This window comes from Heptranchias perlo, chromosome 2 (assembly GCF_035084215.1).
Source record: "Heptranchias perlo isolate sHepPer1 chromosome 2, sHepPer1.hap1, whole genome shotgun sequence".
Taxonomy (NCBI): domain Eukaryota; kingdom Metazoa; phylum Chordata; class Chondrichthyes; order Hexanchiformes; family Hexanchidae; genus Heptranchias; species Heptranchias perlo.
In genome coordinates this window covers 160,451,560-160,470,615 of record NC_090326.1, presented here as the reverse complement: position 1 = coordinate 160,470,615, position 19,056 = coordinate 160,451,560, and the positions used below count along the sequence as shown (strand labels likewise).

The 19,056-nt window shown below is 44.5% G+C and overlaps 1 protein-coding gene across 1 annotated transcript in view; it reads right to left on the bottom strand.

Moving 5' to 3' along the window:
• The window catches only part of LOC137332486 (vasoactive intestinal polypeptide receptor 1-like), a 101,201-nt gene extending 82,383 nt beyond the window's left edge, over window positions 1-18,818 (bottom strand). Inside the window, exons 1-2 of the mRNA XM_067996377.1 lie at window positions 18,636-18,818; window positions 1,340-1,460 (exon numbers count right to left, since the gene is read on the bottom strand). Coding sequence (XP_067852478.1) covers window positions 1,340-1,460; window positions 18,636-18,686 — 172 coding nt within the window. The 5' untranslated portion in view covers window positions 18,687-18,818. The remainder of the gene's footprint in view (window positions 1-1,339; window positions 1,461-18,635) is intronic.
• Between the last annotated feature and the right edge of the window lie 238 nt (window positions 18,819-19,056).

The following is a 19,056-nucleotide window of genomic DNA, read 5'->3' as shown; positions in this document are numbered from 1 at the left end:
AGCCCCCGCTCGTCTCGAGCAGGGGCTTCCACCACCCATCCCTGAGCCGACTGGGAAATCCAAGAGGGATCTGATTTCAGACCCACTCTGCGGCCTGTTACTCCCATCTGCGCCAATGTTCGAGGTGCAATGGTAACAAGAGTCGGAGCCTATGTTTCTGGGATTGTTTAGTAAACTGCTATGTGGAACATTAGGCTCTGGTAAATGGTGACACCGGTATACAGCAAGGCTGTACTTCTGGCACAAAGTCCCGCTTGACAGGAACGGGAATCGGAGAACTGGGCATGGAGGTCAGTCTGTATGATCCGTGCTGCTTCCCAATTTCCCAGTGATGAAACCACGGGGATGGGGAGGGAGAAACCTGTGTTAGGATTCCGGATTGCATATTCAAGATGCCCAACACATGTTTCAGACGTTGTTGCGGCTTCCAATTCGGCAGCCACTTCTGGGGGGGGTGGGGGGGGGAGTCGGGGGTCGGAGATCGGGCGCAAGAGATCGAGACTTGAAATCCATCGCTTCCCCCCATGTTCTTTTAGTGTTCCCATCGAACAAAGCCAGGAGCACAGCCTTGAGAAATAGGCTTCATAATGTCAAACTTTCAGGCTGAAATCATGCTGTGCGATATAAGAAAGAGAGAAAGAAAGAGAAAAAGAAATAAAGAGAGAAAGAAATAAAGAGAACGAGAGAGAGAATGAAAGGGAGAGAAAGAAAGAGAAAGAACGAACAAACTTGTATTTTTGTAGCTTCTTTCACAACCTCAGGACATCCCAAAGTGCTTTACAACCAATCAAATACTTTTGTAATGCAGGAAACACGGCAGCCAATTTGCGCACAGCAAGGTCCCACAAACAGCAATGTGATAAATGAACAATTAAACTGTTTTTAGCGATATTGATTGAGGGATAAATATTAACCAGGACACCAGGCAGAACTCCCCTGCTCTTCTTCAAAATAACACCACAAGATCTTTTACATCCACCTGAGAGGGCAGATAGAGCCTCGATTTAACGTCTCATGCGAAAGACGGCACCTCTAACATAGTGCAGCATTCCCTCAGTACTGCACTGGAAGTGTCAGCCCAGATTACATGCTCGAGTCTCTGGAGTGAGACTTGAACCCGTAACCTTCTGACTCAGAGGCGAGACCGTTACCAACTGAGTCATGGATGACACCTGACTTTTATTTTAATGGTGACTATTTAACCACAAATAAGATGAATGGCTTGATGTTTTTGGTAGAGAATTGCACGTCCTTGTGTTACCGTGTGTGTTTGTCCTTTCGTGCTGTGTGGACTTGACCCACTTGTTTGCTGTGACAGAATGGAGGCAAAGTCACATACCGGGTGAAGCTGCAGCAGTGCCGTTGAATTCTGTGGACTGGTTGGAGCTTATCCTCATACAGCTGGCAGTAGCTTCTTGGATATGTTGCAATATACTACAACTTGGATGGATTGAATTAGTCTGTAAAAAAAAAATGTGCATTCACAATAAAATCGTTACAGCAACTGAATGTCCATTCGGACAAATTCCATGTTATTGTCACAGTGTGTAGGGACACAGAGGCTTATAATAAATAAATATGCATTTTGTATGACCCTAAAAATGAGGCTGAGGAAGGTCTGAGATGGCCTCCTGAAGATGGCCCTTGTTTTACATAGAATTACTTCGTATTTACAGCCGAGGAACAGGCCATTCAGCCCAACAGGTCTATGTCGGTGTTTATGCTCCAGACAAGCCTCCTCCCTCCCTACTTCATCTAACCCTATCAGCATATCCTTCTATTCCTTTCTTCCTCATGTACTTATCTAGCTTCCCCTTTCATACAGTATTAATTAATGTGTTAATTAAACCAGGATGGTGTGAACAGCACCTGTCCATCATTGAACGTGCTAATGGTAACATTGAGCCATAGGTGTGCATTGCTGGCTGTTCAAAGGCTAATGGCCCATTTAAACTCGGGGCCTGCGAGAGAGAGAGAGAGAAAAGGACCAAACCACAAAAGCCCACAGTGGTCCTGAGTGAATCTGAAGTGAAAGCGAGTGCTGGAACATGTTACAGGCTCTCGGTAAAGGCATTATTTGCATTCACTGCTGTCAAGGGCAGAGTGTAGTATGTAGCATATACTTGGCAGCGAGTGGTTACGATTTTTAGGCAGTGAGTTGTTACGATCTGGAATGCGCTGCCTGAAAGGGCGGTGGAAGCAGATTCAGTAGTAACTTTCAAAAGGCAATTGGATATATCCTCGAATTTGCCGGGCTATGGGGAAAGAGCGGGGGGAGTGGGACTAATTGGATAGCTCTTTCAAAGAGCCAGCACAGCCACGATGGGACGAATAGCCTCCTCCTGTGCTTTATGATTCCATTGCTTCAAAGATTGGACTGCCGTTCTGTACGTATCCTATCTAATTTCTGTAAATAATTGTCAGTGAATTCGGAATCTGAGCCAAACTCCAATGTAGTATGTTGCTAATAGACTTTTACAGAGTGGCTTAGAGAGAAATAAACTACTGTGTACTGGCAATCTAAGATTGTGTGAGTCTTAGAGAGTATGAGATCTCTGCTTTCAGTTGCTAGGGGATGCTTACGGGAGGTGCAACAAAAGGCAACAGCTAATTAAAGTCGGGGATCACCTCATACAAAAGGTAGGTGCTTCATAGAATAATCAGGGCCAGAGTGGTCTCCTGGGCTAGTTTCAATCACCTTGGGAGGTCGGAGAAGAATTTCCCAGGTTTTTTTTTCCCAAATTGGCCTGGGTTTTTGATTTGGTTTTACGCCTCGCCCTAGAGATCATATGGTTTCGGGTGGGGTGGGGAGTGTATATATTGTGATGCACAAGGTATCACAATAGGGTGGGACAGGCCGGCTGGACCAGAGGGTCTTCTCCTGTGCGTCATTGTTCTTATGTTCATGAGTTATAAACACTGGTAGCAGCAGGCTGTAAGCGATACCCGTCCCAGCACAGAAACCAACAAGGGCATCGGTACGGGTTCGAACTGAGCAATTTTCCCGCCTGTGTCTGTGTCCAGTGGGACTCAGCACTGAGAGCACCTCGGGAGAGATGGACAACGGGCGGCTGATAACAATATCGTCCGTTTTACACTATCGCCCAAAGTCAAAATTACCCCCATTGAGTCTGGCGGGATTTCCTTAATCTCAACCAACGCCATTAAAACAATTTATCATGTCAATCATCTCATTGCTGTTTGTGAGACCTCACTATCTGCACATTAGCTGCTGCGTTTACCTCCTTTACACAGTGACTGCATTTCAAAAACTACTTCAATGGCTCCGAAGCGCTTTGGGATGTCCTGAGGATGTGAAAGGCGCTATATAAATGCAAGTTCTTTCTTTTTTTTCTTGCGGATATGTAAAAAGGAGCTGTCCTCTCAGTGCTGAGTCTCGCTAGACGCAGGCTGGAGAATTGGGGTTACAGTGTGGTATCCCTAATATTGACCTGTGATCCCATCTAACAAGACTTGGGGCTGGTCGGAGAAGAAAGCCATACATTTACTTCAACACAGAAACAAAATAAGCAGAAGCAGACTGTCGTGATATAGAATTCCCTACCAGAAACAGTGTTGCAAGGATAATCCATAATAGCTTTGGGAAGGAAATTGAGTAAATATTTCAAAGAGAAAAATCTAAAAAGGGTGTGGGAAAAGGGCAGTAGAATAGGACGAAGGGGGTAGCACTTTGCTGTAAAAGTCTATGATTCTATGAGAAGAAGCTAGTCACTTTAATTGGACTGCTCACAAACTGACAAGCTTTCAGCAAGTCCAGAGATTAAAGGAATTTTTTTCTGTCATAAATATTGGATTCCTGGAACAGAGTCCCAGCTATGGCTGTAAATCTTACATTTAAATAGCACCTTTCATGACCTCACGATGTCCCAAAGCACTTACTGACCAATGAAGTACTTTTGAAGTGCAGTCACTGTTGTAATGCAGGAAAAGGCGGCAGCCATTTTGCACGCAGCAGGATCCCACAAACAGCAAAATGATAATAACCAGATAATCTGTTTTACTTGTAAAGGGATAAATATTGGCCAGAACACCACTGCTCTTCTTCAAATAGTTCTGTGGGATCTTTTACGTCCTCCTGAGTGGGTAGATGGGGTATCAGTTCAACATCTCATCCGAAAGACGGCACCCCTAACAGTGTGGCACTCCCTGAGTACCGCACTGGGAATGTCAATCCCCTGTTTGTCTTGGTGGCACCGGCATGTCCTCCTCCATAAAGATGACAGCAATGATGGAGAACCTTTGACATTTAACCTTTAAAGATACAGATGTGGAGTTCATATCAGCAACATATAACTTAAACCAAAACTCTCCGCCAGGTTAAATGAGCCAAGTAATCTCGAATCACGACAGTTTGATGCTGCGCAGATTTACAACCTCAATAATGTTATTTGTTCACAAACAAGCCAAGGTAAGCTGCAGCAACTGGTTTCACCCAGCTGGGAAACTAGCAGCAGCATGGAAGCTGAGATTCTGTAAACACTCATAAAATGATTCACATAATGACGGTTAATGATTTGGTTTTTTTTTAACCTGTCTCTATTATCAGTGTTTCCAGTGGACACGTTGGCTGTGATGTCTCCCAGGATTGAGTAGCCTGCCAGTGTTCACCGGGTGGGGGTGCGGGGGTAAATTTGGACTTTTACCACTGGGCCTAAAATGGGCAGTGGTGGGTCAGCCACCCGTTTTTTATCCCACACGATTTTCGTTTCCAACGGAGACGGGGTGGGCTGTAAAACAGGTGGCCGATCCACTGCTGCCTGGTTTATGCTCAGCGATGAAAGAAAGACTTGCATTTATATTGCACGTTTCATGACCTCACAAAGTCCCAAAGCTATTGAAGGGTAATCACGGCTGGAAATGTAGGAAACACAGCACCACAACAAGGTCCCACAAATAGCAATGATATAAATGGCCAGATCGTCTGGGTTTTTTTTAAGGTGTTGGTTGAGGCATCCAGCTCTACCTCACCATCACCTCCCTCGTCCCCTCCACTGTCTCTCATTTGTCACACTGCTTGTCCGACATCCAGTACTGGATGAGCAAAAATTTCCTCCAACTAAATATTGGGAAGACCGAAGCCATTGTCTTCAGTCCCCGCCACAAACCCCATTCCCTAGCCACTGAATCCATCCCTCTTCCTGGCCATTGTCTGAGGCTGAACCCCCATACGGTTCACAACGTTGGTGTCCTATTTGATCCTGAGATGAGTTTCCAACCACATATCCGCTCCATCACCAAGACCGCCCACTTCCTCCTCCATAACATCGCCCGTCTCCACCCCTGCCTCAGCTCATCTGCTGCTGAAACCCTCATCCATGCCTTTGTTGCCACTAGACTAGACTATTCCAATGTTTTCCTGGCCGATCTCCCATCTTCCACTCTCCATAAACTGGAGCTCACCCAAAACTCTGCTGCCCGTCTCCTAACTCGCACCAAGTCCCGTTCTCCTATCACCCCTGTGCTCGCTGACCTACATTAGCTCCCGGTCCAGTAACGCCTCGATTTTAAAATTCTTATCCTTGTTTTCAAATCCCTCCATGGCCTCACCCCTCCCTATCTCTGTAACCTCCTCCAACCCTACAACCCTCCGAGATCTCTGCGCTTCTCCAATTCTGGCCTCTTCAGCATCCCCGATTTTAATCACTCCCCCATTGGTGGCCGTGCCTTCAGCTGCCTAGGCCCTAAGCACTGGAATTCCCTCCCTAAACGTCTTCGCCTCTCTCTCCTCCTTCAAGACGTTAAATATAAACCTATCTCTTTGACCAAATCTGCCCTTATATCTCCTTATATTAATTTTAAATGAGATTGATAGATTTTTGTTAACTAATGGCATTAAGGGATATGGGGCTAAGGCGAGTATATGGAAGGAGCTAGGACACAGATCAGCCATTCCATTGAATGGTGGAATAGACTCGAGGGGCGAAATGGCCTATTTCTATTCCCATGTTCCTATGTCCTATGTCTCTATGTGGTTTGGTGTCAAATTTTGTTTGAGAATCGCTCCTGTGAAGCGCCTCGGGACGTTTTACTACATTAACAGGCGCTATATAAATGCAAGTAACTGTTGTTGAAAGTACTTTATCTCTCAAATTAAACAGATTAAGACACTTGTTGAATCATTGCTATCTGCAATAAAGCTAGTAATATCCAGATCCAAAATATGAGCCCATTTATTCTCTTTCAGGTACCGCTGGCCTTGCTGTGTTTTTTCAGCGTTGATGTTTTTAGTGACGTTTCAGCTCTCTTTAGCACACGCTGCAGTGTGAATTTTAACTGTCTCCTCTCTCTGGCAGTCTTCAAAACTGCAATTGAAAAGGATTTTAAATTTTATTAACGTTACCCGGTTACACCGGCCGCTGCATGCAGCGGGCGAATCGCGTCCTCACGAACGTGCCCACTATAAGCAGTGGAGACTGGGCTTGGAAAAGGGGCCTTAGTACATATAGAATCTGTCCAAACAAAATCACTCCGCACCAAAGCTTCATTTGTAGTGGAACCACAACCGTAATCAGCTCTTTGAACACTAAGATGGAACACAAAAACCCGTATTCCTCCGAGTAAAGAAGATTAAGGGGTGTTACAATTGAGGGCTTTAAGATGATTAAAGAAGCATGTTGTAATGCAGGGAAACATAGCAATCAATTTGTGCACAAGGTCCCACAAACAGCAATGAGATACATGACCGGATAATCTGTTTTGAATGAATTTGGTTGAGGAGTAAATATTGGCCAGGAAAGCGGGAGGATTTCCCTGCTCTTCTTTGCCGTGGGATTTTTTTTAATATAAAAGGCCTCGGTTTAACGTCTCATCCAAAAAGCAGCACCTCCTACAATGCAGCACTCCCTCAGTATTGCACTCATATAACAGCTTGAATTAAGTGCTTGAACTCACAAACTTCTGACTCATTAGCTAAGGTTGCAGCAAGGTGTTCCACTCTGAGGTGGGAGTGAGACTTGCTGTTGGGATAATACGGAAGGAGATGTGTCTAACCTTGCCACATCTGACATGGGGGCACTTGATTCTGACACTGGGTACCTGAAATGGTAAATATTTCACTCGTCAGCATTAAATCCTTCATCTCGTTGAGTGCAAAATTCATTAAAAAAAAGGTTAATGAAAAGAAAGGTCAAGAGGAAACTAGCTCCCTCCTCCCCTGAAGGGAGTAACTATTCTGCCTGTACAGCAATGTACACAGCTTCCAAAATAAAACCAGGGAACTGGAGGCAATAATCTGTAGTGAGGAACCAGATGTAGTAGGAATAACTGAAACATGGCTACAGAAAGAACAGGACTGGCAACTAAATATTGCAGGTTATAACATAATCAGAAAGGATAGAGATTGAAGAAGGGGGTGGGGTAGGTGTATTAATTAGAGATAACGTAATGGCAATAGAAAAAAGGGACATAAGTAACAGAAGGATAGAAACAGAGTCCATAAGGATTGAAATAAAAGATAAGAAGGGATCGATCACGCTAAGTCGCTGGGAAAATGCTGGAATCCATTATTAAGGAAGTGGTAACAGGGAACTTATAAAATCAATATGATTAGCCAGAGTCAACATGGTTTCATGAAAGGAATACGAGTTTGACAAATTCATTAGAGTTTTTTGAGGATGTAACTAGCAGGGTAGATAAAGGGGAACCAGTGGATGTAGTATATTTGGATTTCCAAAAGGCATTTAATAAGGTGCCACATAAGCAAGATAAGGGCCCATGGAGTTGGGGGTAACATATTAGCATGGATAGAGGATTGGTTAATGGATAGAAAACAGAGAGTAGGGATAAACGGATCATTCTCAGGTTGGCAGGCTGTAACTAGTGGGGTACCGCAAGGATCAGTGCTTGGGCCTCAGCTATTTACAATCTATATTAATGACTTAGATGAAGGGACCGAGTGTAATGTATCCAAGTTTGCTGACGGTACAAAGCTAGGTGGGAAAGTAAGCTGTGATGTAAGAATTCCCCTACACTCTAAGTGTAGTGGTTCTTGTAATCAATTTGACCTGACACCATATTGGTAAAGGATCTGAACTTTATTGTTGACACACAGCCAAATAATACAGATATATTATGAAGCGGTAACTAACAATCCCAAATATATTACCCATTTAGGACTGAACAGACAGCCTTCTACTTCTTAAGACTACACAGGGTTAGGCTCCAGCCAATATTTACATCCACTGGATGTGTCTGGTCCTTGGTTCCTCCGACTGTGCGTCCAGCGGCTACGGGCCAATCTTTTAGACACTATTGCACGGATTGTCTTGTAGGTGATAGGTCAAGTGTGGAAGTGGTTCCTCTAACCTGTGGTAACTGCCTTTGTATAATCAGTACAACGGTTTCTTTAGCTAAGCTGAGCACGGCAGGTTGTATGGTGACCACAGGTTTCTGTTGCATATCCACATCCTTCTTCGAACAAGGCCAGTGTTTTTCCATGCTGCTAGCTGATTGTGCCTTGCACACTGCCTGGTCCTGCTACTTAACCCATTTATAGCCAATTTCATATTTAATAGATTCTTACAGTGAAGGGGACACCAAGAGTCTGCAAAGGGATATAGACAGGTTAAGTGAGTGGGCAAGAAGGTAGCAGATGGAGTATAATGTGGGGAAATGTGAGGTTATTCACTTTAGTAGGAAGAATAGAAAAACAGAATATTTTTTTAAGTGGTGAGAAACCATTACATTTTGGTGTTCGGAGAGATTTGGGTGTCCTCGTACAAGAAACACAAAAAGTTAGCATGCAGGTACAGCAAACAATTAGGAAGGCAAATGGCATGTTAGTCTTTATTGCAAGGGGTTTGGAATACAAGAGTAAGGAAGTCTAAGTACAATTGTGCAGGGCTTTGGTGAGACCGCACCTGGAGTACTGTGTGCAGTTTTGGTCTCCTTACCTAAGGAAGGATATACTTGCCTTAGAGGCGGTGCAATGAACATTCACTAGATTGATTCCTGGGATGAGAGGGTTGTCCTATGAGGAGAGGTTGAGTAGAATGGGCCAATACTCTGGAGTTTAGAAGAATGAGAGGTGATCTCATTGAAACATACAAGGGGAACAGATAGGCGTTTCTGCGGCCGCAAACGTGACTCCAGGATGGTATGTTGCCTCCCTGGTGCTAGGGTCAAGGATGTCACGGAGCGGCTGCAGGGCATTCTGGAGGGGGAGGGTGAACAGCCAGTAGTCATGGTCCATATTGGTACCAACGACATAGGTAAAAAAAGGGATGAGGTCCTGCAAGGTGAATTTAAGGAGTTAGGAGATAAATTAAAAAGCAGGACTTCAAAGGTAGTGATCTCAGGATTACTACCAGTGCCACGTGCTAGTGAGTATAGGAACAAGAGAATAGACAGGATGAATGCGTGGCTGCAGGGATGGTGTAGGAGGGAGGGATTTAGATTCCTGGGACATTGGGACCGGTTCTGGGGACCTGTACAAGCGTGACGGGTTACACCCGAGCAGGACCGGGACCAATGTCCTCGCGGGGGTGCTTGCTAGTGCTGTTGGGGAAGGTTTAAACTAGAGTGGCAGGGGGATGGGAACCTGAGCGGGGAGTCAGAAGGGAATAAAATTGAGAGCAGCAAGAGTGGGGAAGACCCAGGGGAAATCTACAATACAAATAGTACAAACAGTTGTTCAAGAACAAGTGAGAGGGAAATGCGTAGAGCAGTGGAAAGAAAGTGTACTTCAGGCACGACAGATAAAATAAAAACTAGAAGGCGTAAGGCGATTAACCCAGCATCAAAGCTGTGGCAGGGGGTTGGGAACCTGAGCAGGGAGACAGAGGAAAGCGTGTCAGGAAGGGACAGAAGGTATGGAGTAAAAGGTAAAGTGTTAAAAAAGGAAAAAGCAGGAACTAAGTGTCACAAAACATATTTGAAAGTTCTTTATCTGAATGCACGTAGCATTCGTAAAAAAATGGACAAGTTAACGGCACAAATAACTACGTATGGGTATGATCTTGTGGCCATTACAGAAACATGGCTGCAGAGTGACAACGACTGGGAATTAAATATGCCAGGGTATTTAACAATCAGGAAGGACAGGCAGAAAGGAAGGGGAGGTGGGGTGGCTATGTTAATAAAGGAAGGAATCACGGTAACACAGAGAAATGATATTGGGACAAAGGATCAGGATAATGAAACAGTTTGGGTAGAGATAAGGAATAATAAGGGGAAAAAAACACCAGTGGGCGTAGTATATAGGCCTCCTAATAGTTGCAACTCTGCTGGAAGAAGTATTAATCAGGAAATAGTCGGGGCATGTAATAAGGGAACAGCTATAATTATGGGGGATTTTAACTATCATATTAACTGGACAAATCAAATTGGGCAGGACAGCCTTGAGGAAGAGTTTATTGAGTGTATTAGGGATGGATTTCTTGAGCAGTATGTAACTGATCCTACAAGGGGGCAAGCAACCTTGGACCTGGTCCTGTGCAATGAGCCAGGATTAATTAATAATGTCCTAGTTAAGGATCCCCTTGGAATGAGTGACCATAACATGGTTACATTCCATATCCAATTAGAGGGTGAGAAGGTTGGTTCTCAAACAAGCGTACTGAGCTTGAATAAAGGAGACTATGATGGTATGAAAGCGGAATTGATTAAAGTGGACTGGGAAAATAGATTAAAGGGTAAGATGGTACATGAGCAGTGGTGTTCATTCAAGGAGTTATTTTACAACTTTCAAAAAATATATATTCCACTGAGGAAAAAAGGGTGTAAAAGAAATGACAGCCATCCATGGCTAAGTAAAGAAATTAAGGATAGTATCCGACTAAAAACAAGGACATATAAGGTAGCCAAACTTAGTGGGAGGATAGAAGATTGGGAAGCCTTCAAAAGACAGCAAAAAGTAACTAAAGGATTGATTGAGAAAGGGAAGATAGATTACGAAAATAAATTAGCAAAAAAATATAAAAACAGATAGCAAGAGTTTCTACAGTTATATAAAAAGAAAAAGGGTGGCTAAGGCAAATGTAGGTCCCTTAGAGGATGAGACCGGGAAATTAATGGTGGGAAACATGGAGATGGTAAAAATGCTGAACAAATATTTTGTTTCAGTCTTTACGCTAGAGGACACTAAGAATATCCCAACCCTGGACAAACAGGGGGCTCTCGGGGGGGAGGAGCTAAATACGATTAAAATCACTAAGGAATTGGTACTCAGTAAAATAATGGGACTCAAGGTGGATAAATCCCCTGGACCTGATGGCTTACATCCTAGGGTCTTGAGGGAAGTGGCAGCAGGGATTGTGGATGCTTTGGTAATAATTTTCCAAAATTCTCTGGACTCGGCAAAGGTCCCGGCAGATTGGAAAACTGCTAATGTAACATCCTTATTTAAAAAGGGTAGTAGGCAGAAGGCTGGAAATTATAGACCAGTTAGCCTAACATCTGTGGTGGGTAAAATTTTGGAGTCTATTATTAAGGAGACAGTAGCAGAACATTTGGATAAACATAATTTAATAGGGCAAAGTCAGCATGGCTTTACAAAGGGGAAGTCATGTCTGACAAATTTGCTTGAGTTCTTTGAGGACATAACGTACAGGGTGGATAAAGGGGAACCAGTGGATGTAGTGTATTTAGACTTCCAGAAGGCATTTGACAAGGTGCCACATAAAAGATTATTGCTCAAGATAAAGAATCACTGGATTGGGGGGTAATATTCTGGCATGGGTGGAGGATTGGTTATCTAACAGGAAGCAGAGAGTTGGGATAAATGGTTCATTCTCGGACTGGCAACCAGTAGCCAGTGGTGTTCCGCAGGGGTCGGTGCTGGGTCCCCAACTCTTTACAATCTATATTAACGATTTGGAGGAGGGGACCGAGTGTAACGTATCAAAGTTTGCAGATGATACAAAGATGGGAGGGAAAGTAGAGAGTGAGGAGGACATAAAAAACCTACAAGGGGATATAGACAGGCTGGGTGAGTGGGCAGAGATTTGGCAGATGCAATACAATATTGGAAAATGTGAGGTTATGCACTTTGGCAGGAAAAATCAGAGAGCAAGTTATTATCTTAATGGTAAGAAACTGGAAAGTACTGCAGTACAAAGGGATCTGGGGGTCCTAGTGCAAGAAAATCAAAAAGTTAGTTTGCAGGTGCAGCAGGTGATCAAGAAGGCCAACGGAATGTTGGCTTTTATTGCTAGGGGGATAGAATATAAAAACAGGGAGGTATTGCTGCAGTTATATAAGGTATTGGTGAGACCGCACCTGGAATACTGCATACAGTTTTGGTGTCCATACTTAAGAAAAGACATACTTGCTCCCGAGGCAGTACAAAGAAGGTTCACTCGGTTAATCCCGGGGATGAGGGGGTGGACATATGAGGAGAGGTTGAGTAGATTGGGACTCTACTCATTGGAGTTCAGAAGAATGAGAGGCGATCTTATTGAAACATATAAGATTGTGAAGGGGCTTGATCGGGTGGATGCGGTAAGGATGTTCCCAAGGATGGGTGAAACTAGAACTAGGGGGCATAATCTTAGAATAAGGGGCTGCTCTTTCAAAACTGAGATGAGGAGAAACTTCTTCACTCAGAGGGTAGTAGGTCTGTGGAATTTGCTGCCCCAGGAAGCTGTGGAAGCTACATCATTAAATAAATTGAAAACAGAAATAGACAGTTTCCTAGAAGTAAAGGGAATTAGGGGTTTACGCGGAGCGGGCAGGAAATTGGACATGAACTTAGATTTGAGGTTACGATCAGATCAGCCATGATCTTATTGAATGGCGGAGCAGGCTCGAGGGGCCGATTGGCCTACTCCTGCTCCTTTTTCTTATGTACTTATGTACATATATGCAAGACTGCAGTTTGTGTTCAGTCCCTAACTACACGCAAGACTACAGTTTGTGTTCTATCTATCTCTACACGCAAGACTGCAGTTTGTGTTCTATCTCTAACTACACGCAAGACTGCAGTTTGTGTTCTATCTCTAACTACACGCAAGACTGCAGTTTGTGTTCTATCTATCTCTACACGCAAGACTGCAGTTTGTGTTCTATCTCTAACTACACGCAAGACTGCAGTTTGTGTTCTATCTCTAACTACACGCAAGACTGCAGTTTGTGTTCAGTCCCTAACTACACGCAAGACTGCAGTTTGTGTTCTATCTCTAACTACACGCAAGACTGCAGTTTGTGTTCTATCTATCTCTACACGCAAGACTGCAGTTTGTGTTCTATCTCTAACTACACGCAAGACTGCAGTTTGTGTTCTATCTCTAACTACACGCAAGACTGCAGTTTGTGTTCTATCTCTAACTACACGCAAGACTGCAGTTTGTGTTCAGTCCCTAACTACACGCAAGACTACAGTTTGTGTTCTATCTATCTCTACACGCAAGACTGCAGTTTGTGTTCTATCTCTAACTACACGCAAGACTGCAGTTTGTGTTCTATCTCTAACTACACGCAAGACTGCAGTTTGTGTTCTATCTATCTCTACACGCAAGACTGCAGTTTGTGTTCTATCTCTAACTACACGCAAGACTGCAGTTTGTGTTCTATCTCTAACTACACGCAAGACTGCAGTTTGTGTTCAGTCCCTAACTACACGCAAGACTGCAATTTGTGTTCTATCTCTAACTACACGCAAGACTGCAGTTTGTGTTCTATCTCTAACTACACGCAAGACTGCAGTTTGTGTTCTATCTCTAACTACACGCAAGACTGCAGTTTGTGTTCTATCTCTAACTACACGCAAGACTGCAGTTTGTGTTCTATCTATCTCTATACGCAAGACTGCAGTTTGTGTTCTATCTATCTCTGCACGCAAGACTGCAGTTTGTGTTCTATCTCTAATTCTGGACGAGACTGCAATTTGTGTTCTATCTCTAATTCTGGACGAGACTGCAGTTTGTGTTCTATCTCTGACTACACACAAGACTGCAGTTTGTGTTCTATCTATCTCTATACGCAAGATTGCAGTTTGTGTTCTATCTATCTCTACACGCAAGACTGCAGTTTGTGTTCTATCTATCTCTACACGGAAGACTGCAGTTTGTGTTCTATCTCTAATTCTGGACGAGACTGCAGTTTGTGTTCTATCTCTAATTCTGGACGAGACTGCAGTTTGTGTTCTATCTCTAACTACACGCAAGACTGCAGTTTGTGTTCTATCTATCTCTACACGCAAGACTGCAGTTTGTGTTCTATCTCTAACTACACGCAAGACTGCAGTTTGTGTTCTATCTCTAACTACACGCAAGACTGCAGTTTGTGTTCTATCTCTAACTACACGCAAGACTGCAGTTTGTGTTCTATCTATCTCTACACGCAAGACTGCAGTTTGTGTTCTATTTATCTCTACACGCAAGACTGCAATTTGTGTTCTATCTCTAACTACACGCAAGACTGCAGTTTGTGTTCAGTCTCTAACTACACGCAAGACTGCAATTTGTGTTCTATCTCTAACTACACACAAGACTGCAGTTTGTGTTCTATCTATCTCTACACGCAAGACTGCAGTTTGTGTTCTATCTCTAATTCTGGACGAGACTGCAGTTTGTGTTCTATCTCTAATTCTGGACGAGACTGCAATTTGTGTTCTATCTCTAATTCTGGACGAGACTGCAGTTTGTGTTCTATCTCTAATTCTGGACGAGACTGCAGTTTGCGTTCTATCCACAACAACATACAAGGCTGCAGTTTGTGTTCTATCTCTGATTCCGCACAAGACTGCAGTTTGTGTTCTATATCTAACTCTGCACAAGACTATAGTTTGTGTTCTTTGTCTAACTACATAAAAGACTGCAGTTTGTGTTCTATCTGCAACTACGCACAAGACTGCAGTTTGTCTTCTTTGTCTAACTCTGCACAAGTTTGCAGTTTGTATTCTCTCTCTTCCTAATTGCTTGCTGTACCTGCATGTTAACTTTGGGTCATTCATTTACAAGGACATCCAAAACCCTTCTGACGACCAACATTTCTTAATCTCTCACCTTTTAAAAAATATTCTGCTTTTGTATTTTTTCTACCAAAGTGAATAACCTCACACTTGCCCACATTTTTTTTCATTCGTTCATGGGATGTGGGCGTCGCTGGTGAGGCCGGCATTTATCGCCCATCCCTAATTGTCCTTGAGAAGGTGGTGGTGAGCCGCCTTCTTGAACCGCTGCAGTCCGTGTGGTGAAGCTTCTCCCACAGTGCTGTTAGGAAGGGAGTTCCAGGATTTTGACCCAGCGACAATGAAGGAACGGCGATATATTTCCAAGTCGGGATGGTGTGTGACTTGGAGGGGAACGTGCAGGTGGTGTTGTTCCCATGTGCCTGCTGCCCTTGTAGAACCATAGAAAAGATACAGCACAGAAGGGAGCCATTCGGCCCATCGTGTCCGCGCCAGCTTGAAGAACAACCAGGTGCCCATTCTAATCCCATTTTCCAGCACCCGGTCCGTAGCCCTGCAGCTTACAGCACTCTAGGTGCAGGTCCAGGTACTTTTTAAAAGAGTTGAGGGTCCCTGCCTCTACCACCAATTCTGGCAGCGAATTCCATACACCCACCACCCTCTGGGTAAAAAAGTTTTTCCTCATGTCCCCTCTAATCCTTCCACCAATCACCTTAAATCTATGTCCTCTAGTTCTTGAACTCTCCGCTGGGGGAAACAGGTACTTCCTGTCTACTCTATCTAGGCCCCCTCATAATTTTGTACACCTCAATCAAGTCTCCCCTCAGCCTCCTCTGCTCCAAGGAAAACAACCCCAGCCTATCCAATCTCTCCTCGTAGCTGCAAATTTCAAGCCCTGGCAACATTCTTGTAAATCTTCTCTGCACTCTCTCCAGAGCAATTACATCCTTCCTGTAATGTGGTGACCAGAACTGCGCACAATACTCCAGCTGTGGCCTTACCAGCGTTTTATACAGTTCCATCATTACATCCCTGCTTTTGTATTCTATACCTCGGCTAATAACGGAGAGCATTCCGTATGCCTTCTTCACAACCTTATCTACCTGTACTGCCACCTTCAGGGACCTGTGCACATGCACTCCAAGGTCTCTCACTTCCTCTACCCCTCTCAATATATTCCCGTTTACTGCATATTCCCTTTTACTGTTTGCCCTCCCTAAGTGCATTACCTCACACTTCTCCGGGTTGAACTCCATTTGCCACTTTTCCGCCCACTCCACGAACCCATTGATATCTTCTTGGAGTCTACAGCTATCCTCTTCACTATCAACTACACGGCCAATTTTTGTGTCGTCTGCAAATTTGCCAATCATGCCCCCTGCATTCAAGTTCAAATCATTAATAAATACCAAAAACAGCGAGGGACCCAACACTGAGCCCTGTGGCACACCACTGGAAACGGATTTCCATTCACAAAGACATCCATCGACTTTCACCCTTTGTTTCCTGTTACTGAGCCAATTTTGGATCCAATTCGCCACATTTCCCTGTATCTCATGGGCCTTTACCTTTCTGACCAGTCTGCCGTGTGGGACCTTGTCAAATGCCTTACTAAAATCCATGTAGACAACATCCACTGCACTACCCTCATCAATCCTCCTTGTCACTTCCTCAAAGAATTCAATCAGATTTGTAAGGCATGACCTTCCCTGAACAAATCAATGCTGACTATCCCTGATTAAACCATGCCTTTCCAAGTGACAGTTTATTCTATGTGGTCATTCTAGGTGGTTGAAGTCATGGGTTTGGGAGGTGCTGTCGAAGAAGCCTTGGTGAGTTGCTGCAGTGCATCCCGTAGATGGTACACACTGCAGCCATGGTACACCGGTGGTGAAGGGAGTGAATGTTTGGGGTGGGGTGCCAATCAAGTGGGCTGCTTTGTCCTGGATGGTGTCGAGCTTCTTGAGTGTTGTTGGAGCTGCACTCATCCAGGCAAATGGAGAGTATTCCATCACACTGCTGACTTGTGCCTTGTAGATGGTGGAAAGGCTTTGGGGAGTCAGGAGGTGAGTCACTCACCACAGAATACCCAGCCTCTGACCTGCTCTAGTAGCCACAGTATTTATATGGCTGGTCCAGTTAAGTTTCTGGTCAATGGTGACCCCCAGGATGTTGATGGTGGGGGATTCGGCGATGGTAATGCCGTTGAATATCAAAGGGAGGTGGTTAGACTCTCTCTTGTTGGCGATGGTCATTGCCTGGCACTTTTGTCTGGCACGAATGTTACTAATACTCCATCTGCCACATTCTTGCCCACTCACTTAACCTCTTTAGAATCTTAGAAGAATCGTAGAATAGTTATCGCAAGAAGGAAGCCATTTGTCCCATCAAGTCCGTGCCGGCTCTCTGTAAGAGCAATCCAGTTAATCCCACTCCCCTGCCCTTTCCCCGTGGCCCTGCAGATTTTTTCCCTTCAAGTACTTATCCAATTCCTTTTTTGAAAGCCACGATTGACTCTGCCTCCACCACCCCCTCGGGCAGTGCATTCCAGATCATAGCCGCTCGCTGCGTAGAAAAGCTTTTCCTCATATCACCTCTGATTCTATTGCCAATCACCTTAAATCTGTGTCCTCTGGTTTGTGTCCTCCTCACAGCTTACTTTCCCACCTAGCTTTGTATCATCAGCAAACTTGGATACATTACACTCGGTCCTTTCATCTAAGTCGTTAATATAGATTGTAAATAGCTGATGCCCAAGCACTGATCCTTGCGGTACCCCACTAGTTACAGCCTGCCAACCTGAGAATGACCCATTTATTCCGACTCTCTGTTTTCTGTCCATTAACCAATCCTCAATCCAGGCTAATATATCACCCCCAATCCCATGAGCCCTAATGTTGTGTGGCACCTTATCAAATGCCTTTTGAAAATCCAAATATACTACATCCACTGGTTCCCTCTTATCTACCCTGCTAGTTACACCCTGAAAGAATTCTAATAGATTTGTCAATCCTTTTCATAAAACCGTGTTCACTCTGCCCAACCATATTATGATTTTCTAAGTGTCCTGTTACTACCTCCTTAATCATTTGTGTAACTCTACACAAGACTACAGTTTGTGCTCTGCCTCGACGCCCTGTCAGTTTACCCAGTCGAGAGTTGTCTTCCACCACTGACTGTGAAACACTGCCTCTGCCTGTACTGACTCGGTGAAGCCTCTTGTGGTGTTGGTTAATCCTCGATGTGCAGAGTTCGCTAGCACTGACCCTAACTACTACAGGCGCCATCGGTGTGAACACCAACTCCTTACGGATACACAAGGAGAACCGGCTCTCCTCTTGGAGAACCAGTCGCATCTTTTTGTTTTGGTATTTCTGATCTTTCGGGTCTGAGCCCACACAAAAGGAGTCACAGAGGGAAAACAGAGTAGTGCCAATCTTCCCCCGCTTCAACCCTACAGCGTGTGCAGTTATCAACCGCAGGACAAGCAGTCAAAAGTAACTGGTACATTCCTGCACTGTTTTGGGTCCCTAAGGCCAGCACAGGTTGGCAAACACGGGGTCAGGGCACCGTGAGCTTTTATTCCCAGGTTGCATTAAGTGCCGTTATGTTTGCTCCCTTTTTGTAAGTATTGACTCGCTCGTTAAATATACAGCAAATGACGGGCCGAACCGCCACACAAGAGTGGAAATCAGCAGAAAGAAGGGGGGTCACATTCAAAGCCAGGGCGTAGCAATAATTAATAATGTATTAAAAAGTAACTTACCAGCGGGAAAAAGACCAGGGACAGTGAGAGAAGGGAAGTGAAGGGTTGCATTGCGCCGTGTTCGTGCGCTCTAAGCGCCGGGAGTGAGTCGGCAATTCAACTGCAAGAGGCAATCTCTTCCCTCAGCCTCTCTGGATGAAGGTCTGTTGCTCTGGTCTCCCGAGCTGGTGCTTGTTCTGAACGCTGCCCAGACTGGTGAAATCGACAGGCTGTTGAAGAAACTGACATGAAATTACATCGGAGGGTGGGGGTGGAGAGAGAGAGAGACCTGTTGTTGAGTATTTTTAATGGAAGCCGGTCAAAAATCACCGCCCATCGCAGGAGTCACAATTTCCACTCTGGTCTTTTGCTGCTGCTCTAAATATATTGGCACACCGCTATCCCCGACATCTCTCCTCCCCCCCGGAGCCGGGATAAGTTC